The 18,324-nt window shown below is 41.7% G+C and overlaps 1 protein-coding gene across 3 annotated transcripts in view; it reads right to left on the bottom strand.

The window, feature by feature from the left end:
- Nucleotides 1-18,324, bottom strand: part of CEP72 (centrosomal protein 72) — a 57,891-nt gene that overhangs the window by 38,566 nt on the left and 1,001 nt on the right. For all 3 annotated transcript variants that reach the window (XR_001369353.3, XM_075921558.1, XM_006113046.4), the window contains exons 2-7: nt 18,066-18,193; nt 16,204-16,396; nt 8,658-8,772; nt 5,226-5,404; nt 4,035-4,138; nt 637-688 (exon numbers count right to left, since the gene is read on the bottom strand). Coding sequence is in view for 2 of the 3 variants with exons in the window: in XM_075921558.1 (XP_075777673.1) it covers nt 637-688; nt 4,035-4,138; nt 5,226-5,404; nt 8,658-8,772; nt 16,204-16,396; nt 18,066-18,193 (771 nt within the window). In the remaining variant the exon portion in view is untranslated. The remainder of the gene's footprint in view (nt 1-636; nt 689-4,034; nt 4,139-5,225; nt 5,405-8,657; nt 8,773-16,203; nt 16,397-18,065; nt 18,194-18,324) is intronic.

Here is an 18,324-nt window from a genome sequence, read left to right as displayed (position 1 = left end):
TAAACCATCTTGTTACTCTTTAAAGTGCTACACAGTCCTGTTTTTTGTTTTAGACTATTTGTTGTTTTTTAAGTTTTTCTGGTTACAGACTAACTCGGCTACCCCCTGAAGATTACATATAAACTTCATCTTGGAATTTGTAACACAGAATACACATTGATAGAGGATCAGAGTATTTTTTAATAAAAGCTGGTAAACTTTCATTCTTCATTGAGGAAACTGGGTGTATAAATGAGTCTCCTGTAGGTCTCCACACAATAGCAATACACAGGATGCAGAATTATTTGCATAAGGTATGAACCTGAAATATTTTCAAATGCTGTTGCAGGGCTAACAATGAGTACATTTATCTTGGATAAAAAGCATCTGATACAAACATGAAATCAATCATTAAAAACTAGAACAGATTAAATTAGCCTCTCTTATGCATGTTGAATCCCTCGGCTTCTCCTTTATTTGTCAGTAAATCTCTTATAGTAGTTAATTAATGGTAAATAGCCCAATTAAATTGGAATATTCTATAATTGACAAATGAGATTAAAACTACATAATATTTACTCATTTGTTATATTAAAGATTGTTCTTTGTACACAGACATAATATACAGTGCAAGGTTAACACAATAACAACTGTTACCTTCATCAGTTTCCTGATCTTTCAACACATTTCTGTTTTCTGAACTAACATCCTAGATTTAAAAAAATCAATACATAAATCAGAATAAAAACAAAGCATTCAGGAAACTGTACTGCAAATCTGATAAAGTGCTTCAAATCAAGACCTATGCCTTAAAAGCTTTATTCTACCTCTTAAAATCAAATTAAATTATATTGCTGAAGCAGCTGCTGCTGCTAAATTTGCAAGTCTCTAAAGGTTTCTATAAAGGTGAAAGTTCCTAAAAGCAGAGATGAATAGCATTTTAGACAAAAAAGAAAAATGCTTAACTAAAATACTTATATTTTCTCTCGTTTCAAGCCTCGTTCTTACATGTCCTGCAATAGTTGATTATATCATCAGCTGTTATATGAATAGCCACAGAATGGATAATTCAGTACAAGTAAATAAAGGAGGTATGTATTTTAAAACATTTATGTGCTTGAAAGATATTTGCACTTTAAAACATTTTGTTTTAAACTGCAAATATCTTTCAAGCACATATTGTGACTGGTTTGGAATTCTGAACAGTTTTTTTAAGAAAAAGACTTCAAAACTTTAATTCAATTTTACATAAAGTGTACTGCCACTTAGACCTCCATCCCATAAAGTATAATATACAGGTGCTTAACTTCAAGCATGTGTGCAATCCAAATGCTCAAAATTAAGCATCTGTATAAATCTTTGCAGGCAAGTTTACAATTCAGTAGAAATTTTGGCAGGCAATATCTCCCCTAAATTAACTGTACATGTCCTTTTAATAGAAAGTAAGTGAATGATAGACTAACAAGAAAACATTTCTGAACAAAGTGCTTATCTAGAGTTCTTTCTGATTATTTCCCCCTTTCCAAAGAGAGAGAGAAATCACTTATAACATGTTGAAACCAATAGTAGATTTTTATAAAGAACAGGATACCATCTATAATACTCAGTTTATTACTGGACCAGTACAGTGAAATATATTTTAAAAGATGTGCATGGCATCCTGTGGTGTGACTCTGCCCCACCCTCCACTAACCCACCAAACAATGAACCAGGGTTACTCAACACACAGCCGCATGCAGCCAGTGGCCTGTTTGTTTGCGGCCCGCAGTGCAGTTTGGGTTTACACAGGGCTCAAGACATGGCCCACGGGTGGGATCCTTTGAACATGGCCTCCACTGAGAACACGCTCCATAATGGTGAGTCAATATAATGATCTTCTGTTGATATGTTTTACTAGTTAAATTCCTGGACTGTCATTGCTCATTAAAAGTGCTGTCAAATGGATGGAAATGGGGTAAATATTTCATTTTATTAATATCAACAGAACTGACTTAAATGTGCTGTGAGTATCATTGTGGCCCCTGGGGCTTCCAAAGTTGAGTAGCCCTGCAATAAACTATCCATGTGGACCCTGCTGATGCATGTGATCAGTTTGTTAGTGCATTCTGATCTAGTGCATTCTGATCTAGTCCAGAGAACTACATCAAAGCACAGTAACAAGCAAGCAGTTATTGAACATCAGCATGGTCCACAAGGACAGTTGGTCTATGGCTTGCAAGTGCAGGAAAGATTCAGATCCCTGTTTAGCGCAGACTAAATGTTCATATAGACAACCCCTTATCCAGAATTAGAGAAAATTCTAGAGAATAATTTAAGAATAATTTCTGAAACTATTCTCACTTCAACTCATATCATACTTCTTATATACATATTTATTCTAAGTCTCACAATCTATATGTGCACATACAATTTTTCTCAATTACTCAAAGCATCCTCACTATTTCAAGTACTGACTCCCTTACAAAAAACTGAATAAATAGGTGGACTTTGCAATGTGACCCTGAGATTAAGAAACTTAGGCTCTCTTCCCCCAAAGAAAGGAGCAAGATTCAGAAGTGAAGAGTCGCCTCTGAAATACATCCTGCTACCGGACCTCTCATTTAAATTTGGGGCTTGTCAATTTAAGGAGACTATCAAGTCTCAAAAGTCAGACAAAAGTATAAAGAGAGAGATGGCTACTGAAGTAGCCAGAGCTCAAACCAATTTCTGAGCAAAACACCAATACCTTATGCTGTACCCAGATTCACTGGCAGCAAATTTAAGTCTTAAAGCATAGATATAATATGGTCCTTTTATAAAATATCACTGAGTCTGCAGCATATTCTGCATTAGCCTCTCTTTGCATGCAATACTACCACACGTATAAGCAGTGCAAGTGCCAAAACCAGACCTGCTTTGGCTTAAGGGCCTTCTTCATGAAGGAAACCTAGGCTTTGGAACTCACCAATCCTGGTTCAAAATAGTCCAAAGTTGTTTATCTTCAAAATGCACTGAAAACCCCTCAATTTGCTCAAGATTTTGGAGAGGGACACCTTTATTTTTTCATTTTTGTGAAATGTGTAATGTTAGGTTACTTGTCTTGATTAATATTTTTCATTACCTGTCAAAGGCACCTACACATGAAGAACAACCTTGTGAATGTAAAATGAAGTATGTTCAGGCAAAAAGTGGTTATAGATGGCTCTGAACATTAACATTTAAATTCCCTTGGATTCTGGCACATACCATGTTAGTGCCAAATGAGGACTGAAACCAACCTGCACATTAGCTATTGCATGTATTAATGAACATGGTGTTGGTTCTATGACAGAGTTCAATCAACACTGACCCACTTCTACCAAAGAATTTTTGTCTGTCAGGTACCTAGCATTCTTTTGGAACTATATTCATAAAAAACAAACCAACCACACACTAAAAGCGGAGCTCCATTTTGAACTTTTTCTACTAAAGAATTCACAGAACACTAAGGATATACTGTAATAAAAGATGGCTAATCAGAGCCCTGTGAGCTTAAAAAAAAATCAGCTAAAACCCCCATGGGGAGCGAGAGAAGTTCCAGCTCAAGTCCTGACATCTACATTGCAATTTTATAACTCTGCAGTCTGATACCAAGTCAGCTGACCTGAGCTATGCTGGGGATCTTATAGTGCAGATGTATGCAAAGGGAGTCCTACAATTTTCCACTTTGGTAACACTGGTGCAGTTCTACTGCTAGTAGCACTGGTATGAGGAATAGTATAGTCTAATTGTCAGCACTTTAATCCCTACTCAGAGCAAGATTAAATGTGATTTAAAATAGTGGTAGCCACAAGAATTTTGAATTAGTAGTGCTAGCCATCCAGTTTTCAACCAACATCATTAACTGAATATACAAAAGGCTAGATTCAAGCATTTTAAGAACACTTCATTTACAGAGAGATATACAGGACATTCTTACAACCCTGCACTTCTGTATCTACAGTGTTTCACTCCTAAAACCCATATGGTAGCTTACCAGCTCAAATAGTTAAAGACAACACAATACAAATGTATTTGTCTCTAGGGTTTGTTTTTACCATATGCATATTTGCTTGTTGCTTCCGCATTTGTAGGCCAACGGGTCTAGTTTCAGATTTCTGATTCATAGTAATGCCAGCATTATCTTCAATATTGCGAATACCTCAGGAAATAAGAGACTGAATTAAAGTTTAGTAGTTGTATGAAACAGACTAAGTTTAATAAGGTTCCAACATAATAGCTATATAGAGTCACAGGGCCTCCCTGGGTTTTGGAGGATCAATCCACAAGGATGAGGAGTCAATCTTCCTATTACTTTTTCAGGAGTTAAATCCTGCCCCACCACCTTCCCAAATGCAAGAAAAACTGAAAAGAAATTCCAACAAAGCACTTTTCTTTCCAATGTGTAGGAATAGCACAAGGGGGAGGTGACAAGGCCCAGAATTCTTAAGGCTTCAATATGAATTTCTGGATTCAATATTTGCATGGTGGGAAAGTACTACTACTACTACAGAGCTCTTCGGTGCTGAAGTTACTATTTTTATTTCATAACAGTATTTTATTTCACAGTGTTTTTCAAAGTTTCTACTAATGGATGTGTCTCAGAACAATGGGGCTACATCTACACTGCAGGCTTCTTGCGCAAGAACAGCTGTCTACACTGCACGCGCGTTCTTGTGCAAGTAAATTTACAGTAAAACGTCAGAACAGAGGGCTTCTTGCACAAGAGTTATTCCTCTTCCCACAAGGAATAAGCCCTCTTGCGCAAGAGCTCTTGTGCAAGAAGGCAGTGTGAACGGGCAACAGGGGTTTCTTGAACAAGAGAGCGTCCGCACTGCCATGGATGCTCTTGCGCAAAAGCACATGGCAGTGTGGACGCGCTCTTGCACAAGAACTTTTGCACAAGAACTCTTGCACAAAACAGTTCTTGCGCAAGAAGCCTGCAGTCTAGACGTAGCCTGGATGTTTTACTCAATTTCTCTTCCATATAGTACCTTTCATATAAAATATGATACATAAAGATTTCAATGGAAAAAAAAGATTTCAATGGAAAAAAAAAGAATATCAATGTTTACATATGATATTATGCATAAAAACCTTTAATTTTAGTGTTGATTTATGACTGCTTTAAAAATATTAAAGTGTTGCATTTGAACATAATCAGAGACACAGAGAACATATGGCCCCTAACCTCTGAAGATCTCTTTAACAAGTTTTTCCACAAATTTTAAAAAGGTGTATCAACATACTCTGTAAACTGTGAAATTCTACTTCAGGTTCCTTTTTAGCTGATCCTGTTATTCCAAGAGGCTTGCTCAAGTCCCATTCACACTTTGTAATTAAGTTTAGCACAGCTTCATCCTCTTCATCCATCCTTGAACACTTTCTTGACATGGAGCTAATATATGCTATCCTGGGGTGGCCAGATCTGTTAAGGAAAATATACTGTCAAACTGTCACCTTATTTTAATGTTGTGGTTTCCTATATTTAAATATCCTTTTTCTGTTGATAATAAGCAACTTTAACATTGACACTCAGTAAATAAGTAATGGACCAACCCAGTTTTTATTCTAGATAAAAATTAGTTGGTTTTGTTACAAGATGTTGAATAATGAAAATGTACTAGATTTACTCAGGAGAAGTGGTTTTAACTCCTCGGTCTGACACTCATTTCTTGTTGTGGGTGATTGACTTTTTGTTTTGTTCTTTTTAGGCCAATCATTTAATCTCTGAGTCAGTTCCCCGCCCATAAAATGGGAAAAATATTTTTTCCCTTTTTCCACCTTTTGTCTGTGTTGCTTTTAGGTTCCAATTCTGCAACTGACTCCAAACTATATTATAATTATTGGGTTTGTGTGGGAAATAATAAATAATAAATATGTTAAAAGCAATCTTCTAACACATTTCTGAGAAGTAAAATTAAAACACTATGATTTTTATGCAAGTACCCAGCTAATCTATGGTTGATTAACTTTTAAATCAAAATGTTAAATAACTTCCTGCAAGTTTAAAAATATTTAGTGCCAGATTATTGAAAGAAAAAAAAAAAGAAGAATTCTATTTAGGATTTTAAAAAGCAATAGTAGAATATGAAATTTGTAGTTTGACAAGATTAACACATGCTAATCCACATACATTTTGTAAAGGTATTACCATGAATAAACTCATTCAAATTAAAAACATATTTTTGGGTAAATTTGTTTAATCATACCAGTTCCTGAAAAATAGTTACAGTTGAACTGGGATTACATGCCTCCATCGTAAAAGTAAAAGGGACATTTCCACAAAAGGATTTAGGTGCTTAACTGTCACTCTAGGTTCTGAAGTTTAAAATCCCATTCAGCTGGCTGCATAATCTTACAGGAGCCCAAATTCTCTAGGTATTTAAGTTTCTCCCAGTAAATATTTCTCCTGCCCAGTTAGGTGTGTAAATCTCTTGGGGTATGTCTACACTACCCCGCTAGTTCGAACTAGCGGGGTAATGTAGGCATACCGCAATTGCAAATGAAGGCCGGGATTTGAATTTCCCGGGCTTCATTTGCATAAGCGGGGCGCCGCCATTTTTAAATCCCCGCTCGTTCGAACCCCGTGCCGCGCGGCTACACGCGGCACGAACTAGGTAGTTCGAACTAGGAAGCCTGTAGCCGCGCGGCACGGGGTTCGAACGAGCGGGGATTTAAAAATGGCGGCTCCCCGCTTATGCAAATGAAGCCCGGGAAATTCAAATCCCAGGCTTCATTTGCAATTGCGGTATGCCTACATTACCCCGCTAGTTCGAAATAGGAGGGTAGTGTAGACATACCCTTGGAGAGGTGGCGCTTAAGCCATACCTCTCTCCTATTGGCTGCTCAGTTTGTTGGCTTTTGTGGATGTCATTCTCAAGCACCTAGGGAGTGTAATCAGTGTCCTATTTTGCAAGGTACTGTACAAACAAACAAGACAGCTGCCTATTTACTATAATTACAAAGTAAGTTAAAAAAGGTGAGTAAGTAACTGGACTGCTTTTAACATGAGATTCAGACAGACAAAAGGCAATTTGAATATAAGATTACCTTCCTCGATAAGTCCATTTGTAATGGTATACACTCTCAGATCTAATGTTCAGCTCTGAATGTGAAAAGACAGGCCAACAGGTACTCAGGGTGGAATCCACAAAGGGACTTAGGTGCTATGACACGGGATGTTGAAATGCCTGTTAGCGTCTATAAAAATCAGTAACACTGTCCACAAAATATGGGAAATATATATACCTAACTCATATGATGCAAGGGAAGAGATAGGTGCCTTTAAAGATGATCCAGAAAAGCCAGCATGCTAGGTGGGTAGCCACCTAAGACATCCAATGGGAGATGCCGAAGATGGGTATGTGCTAGGCACCTTTCTCTGGGCAGGGGACAGGGTTTAAAATACAGGCTGCAGTGTGATTCCTATTTCTACTAAGCAATCCACTATTGGAAACTAGCTGCCTAGAGTCAGGGGGCTTAGATACCTAAGCAGTTTCTTCTAGGAATAGGTTAGGCACCTCTAAGCAAAAGTGCAGGATAATGTGGTGATACCACTGCTCCAACCTTATAAGTTTTTAGCCTCATGATTAAAGCACTTGCCTGTTCCCCCATTCTCTCCTGTTGAAGCTGTTTCACTGCAAAAAAATAATGAAGACTCATTGGGCCCAAGAGAGAGTGAATGAGACTAACTCTATAGTCCAGTGATTAAAGCATCTACCTAGGAGGTGAGAGAGCCTGGTCCAGTCCCTAATTCATTATTTACCCACAAATGAACTAGGGATGTCACCAAGTAGTCTACTAGATGATTAACCAATAAGCCTAGGCTTATCAGTTAACCTTGACAACTACTCACTTTCCCCCTCCCCACTGCCTCTGTATCAGAGGCAGCAAGAGGGGGGAGGAAGCAGCTTAAAAGCCGGTTCCCCTCAATACCGGCGGGCCCAGACACTCCACAAACAGAGTATGCTCTGGGAGATGCGGAGCAGCCTCTGTCCATGGCGAGCCTGGGCCCACCACAGGAAGAGGCTGCTTTGTGATAGCAATCCATGTCCGCAGGGGGTCCAAGACCTCCACAGAGCAACCTCTGTCTTTGCGGAGCTTGGACCCCAAGGACAGGGGCTGCTGCCACCCCACACTGCTGCCTTTGTATCAGAGGCAGCAGCACAGGGCAGCAGGCAGCCAGTCCGCAAGGGAGCTGGTTATTAAATTAGTCTCCCAGGGACTATCAAATAGTCATGTAACCACAAAGATTTCATGCAGTTACACAACTATTCAATTACCTGATATCTAACATCCCTAAATTGAACAGCACCAACAAGAAAGACTAAGAGAGCCCACATCAGAATATTCCATAGCTCAGTGGTCACAGCACTTAGAAATGAGATTTGAACTCGGTCTCTTTTCTCCTCCTCAAGCACCAGAAGTAATTGAACCTGAGATTCCCATTGAGACCTAACTATTGGGACACAGACACAGGCATTGGTAATCTCCCCAAAGACTTACACTGAAGGGAGAAGAGAGCCTTCCAGACTTTCCATATGTTTCCACAGCGGCACTTTTTGATTCTTGCACCAAGCATGTTTATGAACTCACATAACTGCAATATCTGCTTTTGAATTAAGCCTTAATTTCTTTCCAACACTTCAAAACTACTGCCTCTGTTACTTTGTTCATACCTTTCAATTTCATCGACTTTTGCTGCTGCTGAAGAACCTTTTAATTCAAATGCATGATCTGTAGTAAAATGCAAAAGGGATGCTTTTCGTTCACTATCTCTCACTGGTCGATCATCTAGGAAAAAAAATCCCCACAAAAAGGAATCAATTTCATTAATATTTTTAATTATAGCTTTTAACTCAGGAAGTCAGAGTGATATCATAAAACCTTCAACCTGACTACATTTACAGAAGATAAACCTCTGTTGATAACCGGGGGGGGGGGGGGGGGGCGGGGATTTTTATCATGTCCTTTTAAAGAAAAAGCAATAACGTGTTCTGAAGAGGGAAGGAGAGAGGGAGGCCAAAAGTTTACATTCTGAAAGTTCTATTTGTAGTGAAAACAACAAGTGCATATGCCGAGGGTAATGTTATAGAACATAACTGCTACTATATTCCAGAGCCAACATTTGTAAACTCAGCCCACTCACCAAGGGCAAATGCAGCCGAGCAAAATTGCAAATGAAGCGCGGATTTTAATTTCCCGCTATTTCAAAATAAAAAATGCTGTGTAGATGCAGTTATTTTGAGAACAAACCCTTCTTTTGAAATAACCGTTAAACCTTTGCCCCCAGCCACAATACTGTCATCTTCAGGTGCACAGGCCTGGCTTGCTTGACCATGATTGGCTTAACCATTTTTTATTTAAGAAGTACTAATCATCTCTAACTCAAAACAGAAATATGAGACCAATTGCCTCACACTACAAAACTACCAATATTAAAAACTTGATTTTTACTATTATTGCCCATTGGTTTTTCCTAGATTGATGGGACCCTTAGATAACCGGAATTTTTAGATAACCAGAACGCCCTAACCCCTGAGCATGCTGGATAACACAGGTTTTACTGTATGTGGTTGACTGGTAAGTTCATAACTCTAGTGTTCATAACTCGAAGTTTTACTGTACGTTTTTGTTGTTAAAACCAGAGACCATAAGCCCATAACCTTTTAGTTGAAATCCTGACTCTATTGAAGTCAATAGCAAAACTGATGATTTCCAGAAGACCAAGATTTCTCCCTTGCACTCCACAATGAAAATAGAGCTTTATATTGGGAGCTGATTGGCAACTCCACTCATGCAGACTTAACTGAATTCTGTTCTAAGGCTAGGTGGAGGGGAAGATGGCCCCAGTGACCATAATTCAAAGAAAAAGTGACAACAGTTTAAAGGGAGTGTGACAGGGCATTTGCCCTGCACTGGCCCTTTAAGGGCAAAACACCAGCCCTGAGTGAGGGCTGAGAGTGAAGCCCCAGCTGAGGCAGTTCTTGGGGGCTATATAAAGAAGGACTCTTGGAGGGACAGGAAGAACTGATTGCTGCTCTGGCTAGAGAACAGCAGGGACCTGGTTACCTGGGAAGCAGAAGGCTTCCTAGAGGTAGAGTGGTGCTGTGGAAGGAAGGAAGGTAGGGCTGGGGAAGCTATGGCCAAGCAAGCCCCCAGGCTGCAAGGCCTGAAGCTACTGGGGCTGTGAGGGGCAGCGATGGTAGGCAGGGACAGCAGGTCCACACCCCTTTGGCAGTGATGAGTGGCCATTACAGACTGCAGTTTGCCCTGAGACAGGAGCTAGATGAAGAGTGACTGTGGGTAACTGAGGCAAGGTGGATACAGGGGAACTGGGTGTTCCCTGGGAGTAGAATTGGGTGCCCCTTGGGAGGGGAGGACCCTGGAGTGTGCAGTTGGGTAAACACCACTCCCTCGGAAGGGGGCTCAGAGAGACTGGAGTGGGCACTGCAAGAGGGCAGTGTCCTGAAGAGGATGCCATGGTCAAAGAGGAACACAGGGAGACACCAGCTAGAGGGAGATGTCCAGCGAGTCAACAAGCTAATTTTCAGAGCAACCAGCTGGAGGTGCCATGGTGGTGAGTCTGCCTCATGACAGGGAAGTTTGCATATGGCATTTTTTTTTTAAGTTAACATCTTGCTATGGCAGGATAGCTGAACGTAGAGGCATATGCTTATCAGATAGTCGAGCAGTGACTCAACTATTTGCTCCTCCCTTGCTGAATCTATCACAGAGAGGCAGTGAGGGTGGGGAGCAGGAGCCAGTGCTGGGGGGAGCCAGCTTAAAAGCAGTTTTCCCCAGCACTGTTTCCACAGGGGAGCAGGGGGGAAGCAGAAGCATAGTGACGGGACCAGGAGTGAGCCAGGAATCAGCTGATTCCCAGCTCGCACCTGGTCCCAGATGCTGTGCCTCTGCTTTTTGAATGTATTAAGAGCTGTCAAGGCTCTGATTCCTGGCTTGTGCCTGGTTTCCCCTACTACGCCTCTGCCTTTTAAATGTATTAAGAGTCTGATGACTCTTAATACATTTAAAAGGCCGAGCTGCAGCGGGATTAGCTCCCAGCCCTGGGAGCTAGCCCCACTGTGGCTCTGCAATTTCGCCCCTTATTGACTAATCAAGCAATTGAAAATTCCATCAACTACTCAAGTAGCTGATTAAAAGCAATTTAATACAGGCAGTCCCCGGGTTACGTACAAGATAGGGACTGTAGGTTTCTTCTTAAGTTGAATTTGTACGTAAGTCGGAACTGGCGTCCAGATTCAGCCGCTGCTGAAACTGACCAGCGGCTGACTACAGGAAGCCAGAGGCAGAGTTTTTCTGCCCCGGGGCTTCCTGGAATCAGCAGCTGATCAGTTTCAACAGCAGCTGAATCTGGACGCCTGGGACAGAGCAGCTGGGGCGCTGCCGGGTAGGTCCCCGCAGCGCCGCACCTCGGCACTGCGCGGACCAACCCAGCAGCACCCCAGCTGCTCTACCCCAGGTGTCCCCAAGTCAGCTGCTGCTGAAACAGATCAGCGGCTGATTCCAGGAAGCCTGGGGCAGAGCAACTCTGCCTCAGGCTTCCTGTAGTCCCTGGGTCCCACTGCCCGGGTCCTCCGTGGCTTTGCTCTGCGTCTCCCTTATCTGCTGGGGCCCTCCCCCCAGCAGACCAGGGAGACGCGGAGCAGCTTTTCTCGCCCCACAGGACACAGGCGGCGGGACCGCGGCACGTCTGGGCGGTCCCACCGCCCGCGTCCTCCGGGGCTAGAAAAGCCCCGTTCGTAAGTACGGATCCGACATAAGTCGGATCCGCATAACCCAGGGACTGCCCGTATCCCTAATCCTGATACTTACATTTTTTTTAAATACACAAAGCCACAATTTACACCATTAACAGCAAAAGACGTGGAAAGCTACAGACACTACTGAAAATGGGTCACCGTCAAAAAAGTCAATGGGAAGGGGAAAAAAATTCTCAGTGATATTTTAAAGTCAGTTCTTCTATTTTAATAACTGTTCACAGAAGCTAACAGAACTTCCTACAAGGAGCAGGATATGGTTTTCTTCCCTCCATACCCACTAATAATAGGTTAGTTGTGGGCACAAGTCTTGATAAGTATTATCAAGAAGTTTGAAATACAAATAAATGCAAGGAGGAAATAATAAGCTCTTATCAAAACATTTACGTATACAGTTAACTTGTACCAGAAGTGCGTGCATATTTGTATGTCTAATCAAATCATATGGCCATAGAAAATACCGATACAAAATCGTCACAGATTATCTACCATCCTTTCCTATTGCAGTATGATTACAGATTGTACCTCTGTATACTGGAACTCTCTGGTCCAGCACTGGACCATGGATGTTCCTGGACAACAGAGCCTAGAGACAGGGAGGTCTGGCAGCAGGATCAGCAATGCAGCAGGGAGGGCCAGCAACTCAGATGGGAGCCCTGTAGCGGGGGGGGGGGGCAGTTGGAACAACAGGGAGCTCTAGACCCAGCAGCAAAGGGGCTGGTCATGGTTGGGGAGTTTGGGTGAGTGGTAGCTGGGAAGCGCTGGCCCCAGGGAGCCCCAGCTGGGCCGGTGACGGCAGGGGAATTTTGGCCCTGGGGAGCCCTGTGGCAAAGGGGCTAGGGCCAGGGCCCAATTGCACCGGGGCCAGGGCCCAAATGCACCAAGCCTAGGGGCAGCAGGAGCTGGCAGCAGGGAGGGGCAGCGGGCTGGGAGGCCAGTGGCAGGGGACCTTTCCTAGTCCAGCAAATCCCCCTAGTTCAGGATCAGTCATGTACCAAAGGTGCCAGACCAGGGAAGTACAACCGGTACTTTGAACCTTTGTTCAGAAAAAGAATTTTGCATTTTCAAAACACGTAGGCAACCTGGGGTAAAGGGTTTTTTTATATTAAAAATAATGGTGAGATTTTTCAAAAGCTCCGAGTGTTGGCTTTATTCTTCTACTGACGAAGACAAGGGGAATAAAGTTAGGTCAGTAGTGTGCACATTAGAAAAATCACATCCATAATATTTCTGTAAAACTGTTTGCACTTGAAAGAACATCTATAATGAGATTTGAACGAACTACAATTATCTAATACTGAATACTATAAATCAGGTTTATGCAGGTTTTTGCACATCAGCTTTGAACTCCATTATCTACATAACTTTGTGCAATAGTTAGCCCTGCTGCTGATAAATGGTTTTGGTTCTGCCTCAGACCCTAGCATGCAACTAAGCAGGTAAGTCACATCAATCACAGAAACCTGCTGGACCTAAGTATTAAATTTTCAATTCATGTTATTGATGCAGGACATCAATTGATACTGCTCCCGCTGATTCCTGAACCAACACACAACTATTAAAAAAACTTGCACAGAAAAGCATACAATTTAATTTAAGTTGCATTCACAAGCTGATATGACAGTACCTGTAAGAAATGTAAGTGTGCTCAGGGCAGGGGAATGAGGAAGTGGAGGGTGCATGACTCAAGACAAAGGCCTGGGCGGGAAGGGTGGAGTCACCTTTTAGGGGAGGGGGATGAAGAGGGGCTCAGTGGACAGGATTCAGGTGGGTGTGGGTGCGGGTGAGGCTTGGGGCAGGGGATGTGGCAAGGTGCAGGAGTCAGGATTTGGGAGTGAGGAGCAAAGAGTTGGGATGTGGGGAGTGCAGAAATCAGGGTGGGGTGTGAGGAGGAGCTCAGGTCTGGTGGGGACTGAAGCGGGGCGCAAGGCAAAGGGTTTGGGGTTACAGCAATCAGGACAAAGGGACGGGGCTCATGGCAAAGGGTTGAAATGTTTGGGGACACAGGAGTCAGGGCAGGGGGCTACGATGCATGGAAGGAATTGGAGATCAAGGGCACCCTGTAGGGAGTGCAGGGGGGAGAGAGCCAGTTCCTTTCAGCTGCCTACTCCTTAGTGCAACAGTGGTTCTGTAGCACCTTAGGGTATGTCTACACTACCCTCCTAATTCGAACTAGGAGGGTAATGTAGGCATACCGCACTTGCAAATGAAGCCCGGGATTTGAATTTCCCGGGCTTCATTTGCATGAAGCCGGCCGGCGCCATTTTTAAATGCCGGCAGTTCGAACCCCGTGCCGCGCGGCTACACGCGTCACGGAGTAGCTAGTTCGGGTTAGGCTTCCTAATCCGAACTAGCTGTACTCCTCATTCCACGAGGAGTACAGCTAGTTCGGATTAGGAAGCCTAATCCGAACTAGCTACTCCGTGCCGCATGTAGCCGCGCGGCACGGGGTTCGAACTGCCGGCATTTAAAAATGGCGCTGGCCGGCTTCATGCAAATGAAGCCCGGGAAATTCAAATCCCGGGCTTCATTTGCAAGTGCGGTATGCCTACATTACCCTCCTAGTTCGAATTAGGAGGGTAGTGTAGACATACCCTTAGAGACTAACAAAAATATAGTGCAGCAGCCTGCAGGAGAGTCCCAAGAGCCCAGCTGGGAGCGTGCCTACCTCCTCCTACAGCAGAATACCACAGCCAGCTCTTACCAGAGCAGCACTCTGAGGCACACCTGAATACTTTCACCTCTGGTTTCCAATCAATCTATCTAGATATATATCACCCCCATTACCACAGTAATTGAGCATCTTGCCATCTTTAATATATTTATCCTCACAACATCTTGAGACAGACATACTACTATCTCTAGTTCACAGCTAGAGAACTGACACATAAACCCTAAGTTTCAGATCCACAAATGTATTTGGATTCCTTACTCTTTATGAAAATATGCTTATGATATGAATGACATAACAGAGATGCTTTATGCAAGATGGATCTCATAAGATAGCATTGGAAAGTTTATGATTTACTGAATAATTTACCAATTAATGGATTTAATGGGATTTTACATCCCTAATGCACGTATCATTTTTGTAGATGAAATTAAGAATATTGACCCGTGCATCTGTATTTCATATTTGCTGCTTTGCATCATTCCCAATGCTGAGATCTCAGGGACTACAATGGAAAAGCTAGGCAGGGTTTAATGATCCATCAGCATAATGGACTGTGAATTGGCTTGGCCTTCCAGGTGCCATTCCATACTGCCTATGGATGACTGAGTCATGTGACCTGGTCACCTCATACTAACCAACTCCTTGGTCTGAACTGTTTGGGGGGGGGGGGAAGGAAATCACACACAGGTTTTTCCACATTATTCTATATAAAACAATGATTGTCGTCAGTTTGCTTTACTTCTGTCTCCCCACCCCAAAGAGATACTTAAAAACACCTAGAAACAAAAGGAGTGCAAGTGAAAGGAGTGGGGGAAGAGAAGAACTGCTAGACTCAGGCTGAAAATATCTGTCCTGTGAAGGATTCTACCTGAACAATATCTAGTATGAGAAATAATACATTTGTAACCAGTTTTTAGTGAATCTAGGTTAGACTGCATGCTCTGTATTCTTTATCTGCTTTTTCTGTTTGCTCTTTAACCACTTCCAAACACTTTTTCCACAGTTAATAAATGTATTTCTGGTTTATAATATAACCCAGTTTGTGTAATTTCTAACGAGGGAAGTGGCAAGAGACTGTATATACCTACCTTCACATTGAGGAAGGTTAACTTCACATAACTTTGGGTTTGTACCCCCAGGGAAGCAGGGTGAACATCTGGAAGCTACAGTAAATCCCTTAAGCTGAGTCCTCCCAGAGCTGACATCAGTGTCTCTATCAGCAGCTGGCTGTAGCCCTCCCTGTGTACTTTGCTGGAGGAGGCCTAAGAGCCAAACTCAGCAAGACCATATAAAAGGGAGCCCAAGCTGATTGAGAAGGTGGGCTCGGTGGTATCTTAAGCACCTCAATTGGCATCCCAGGAGTCCTGAACTGTCACTATTACTTCCACTGACTTCAGAAGTTAGGAGCTTACATATCGTTGTGGATCTGGACCTAAGTGACTTGCCCAAAGTTACCAAGTAAGCCTATAGCAGAGCAGGGTTTCCTGAGTCCCAGGCTAGCTCTCTATACACTGGCCCTCCTATCTAATATAGTAATATTCTTTCATATTAAGAATTATACATTTTTTAAAAAGTATCGAAGTCCTACTGACCATTTAGTTAGCCATTATTATGGTAACAAAGGCACCCGGCTTTCCAGGTGGAGGGATACAAAATTTTGTTCCATACATTTAAGAAATACCACCAAAACCACAGTGTTATAGGTGTTATATGTATTTTCAAGAACAAGTTCAGGTTTGAACCTCTGAATTGTAGAGTTCACCTACTTACCTAATCGTCTAAGGTTAGGAAGCATGTGCACAACAAAAAGACGATAATCAGACTCATTTTTTACTACCGGGTTCAGGCGGAGGTCCACATCCTTGAGTGCAGCTAAACTATGAAGTCGAAATATTTCTGATAGTGATGAAATGTGATTGTAATAGAGATTGATCTTTTCTAAAAATATCAAATGCTGAATACCCTGTTAATGTATAGAAAACAAAAATCATATTAGTTTGTAATATAAACTTAGTTTTTGTTGAATGAAATACACTAGGTCACTGGTATAAATCAAAGCCAGACAAGTAGTGACTTAGCACTTTTTTCTATCTGCCTGTAGTAGTTTGGTGGTCTATATGAAAAGGGATGTTGGTCTAAAAAAAAAAAAAAAAAAACCTCATTCTAATGACACTGAAAACACTTTTTAAATTAAAACTTTTGCTGAGCAAGATGAGCAATTATTGAATTTAAAATACTAATTGAGCACCTCAAATACTGACACAAATCTGAGTTCTTCAAGCTATCATATGCTACAGATATGAATTTTCTTCATTAGTGTATTTTACATATTAGCAGCAGAAAGTGGTTTCATTAAACTAGCTATGATGTGCTAGCTATGCTCATACCTCAGACTTCTGTAGAGTTAAGCATATTGTTGCTGTTCTTCACAAAAAAGGGTTGAGAGAAGCAATTGCACTTATACTCTCATCCTGCAAAGTTTTAAGCACGTGCTTAATTCTAACCACAGGGAGTCCCAGGGGCATTGGATGAACTCATGTATTGAATTAAATATGAGCGTAAGTCTTTTTAAGATCAGAGCCACAACAGAAAAAGGTGATGGATTGACAGTACTTAATCTATTATCCTGCTTCAACTACAAAGGAGTATAATACAGGTTTGGTAATTAGTGTTTCACTATACCAAACCGCTGAAGTATCTTTGAGAAAGGCAATGTGTTATATTTTCATACATTAGTTCAGACTCTGTGCTATCTTTTGCTGAGACTTTTATCAAGGGTACCAATTATAATCTGGACTCCCACCCATCTGGAATTAGACAAACGATTTTATGATTTTATACACAGTGCTTTTGAACAACCAACAGAAAATAATTTTTGACCACTAGCCCAAACAAGGGATGTGAAGGACTAGTTGACTATCCAATAAGCAAACGTTTATCAGATAGTCAACTAGTCGCTTCCCCCGCCCCTTGCTGCCTCTATAACAGAGGCAACAAGGGGGGGAAGAAGAGTAGGGTACTTCAAAGTGGCAGCACCGCATGGAGCCTGAGGTCAGCTGGGGACTCCCCAGCTGACCCCAGGCTCCACGCGGCGCTGCAGCATTTCAAAGTGGCAGCGCCACAGGCACTTTCACCTGGGGCAGTTGCTATACTTCAGTGCTGGAGGCACCCTATCAACTAATCAAATAGCTGATGCAAAAATGCATCAACTATTCGATTAGTCAATTACCTGATACTTAACATTCTTAGCCCAAACTAGATCAAAATTGTCATGTGGAAATAAAACATTCTATATGCTGTTACCAATGTTCCAAAGTAATGCAGAAACATTTACCTTATTAAAAAAAAAAGTTACAAGTGGGACCTCTCTGGTCCAGGAGCTCTTTGGTCCAGTAATATCCGCAGTTCTTCTGGACCATGGATGTTGCTGGACCAGAGTCCCAGAAAAGAAAGGTTCAACCTGTACCAGGTTTGCAAAGAACAAAATCCTCCCCCAATGTTGTTCCAATCTCCATAAAACCCTCAATACAACTCCTCCAATTCTCTTGTCCTTTCTCCACGACTTCAAGAGCCAACCTATTCTTGTTACATTTGTCTTAAAAAATAATTTTAAAAAATTAAGATAAACATACCTCCAAGCTAACCAATGCATTGCGAGAGAGATCTAAGGATTTTAGGCGAGTGAAATTTTTCAGAGAATGTCCTAAATGAGTAATCTTTTCATGATAAGTTCCAGGAAGAGACAATGATCGGACATCAGCTACAATGAGAAAATTTAAAACCTGAATATATTTATCATAAGAAAAATGAAATTACTAAAATTATTAAAATAAATTTCAAATCTACCTGATTATTGATGTGACAGACAATGCAGGATGAAGCTGTTCAATT

Source organism: Pelodiscus sinensis, chromosome 2 (assembly GCF_049634645.1).
Source record: "Pelodiscus sinensis isolate JC-2024 chromosome 2, ASM4963464v1, whole genome shotgun sequence".
Lineage (NCBI taxonomy): Eukaryota > Metazoa > Chordata > Testudines > Trionychidae > Pelodiscus > Pelodiscus sinensis.
This window is presented reverse-complemented; position numbering and strand designations above follow the sequence as displayed.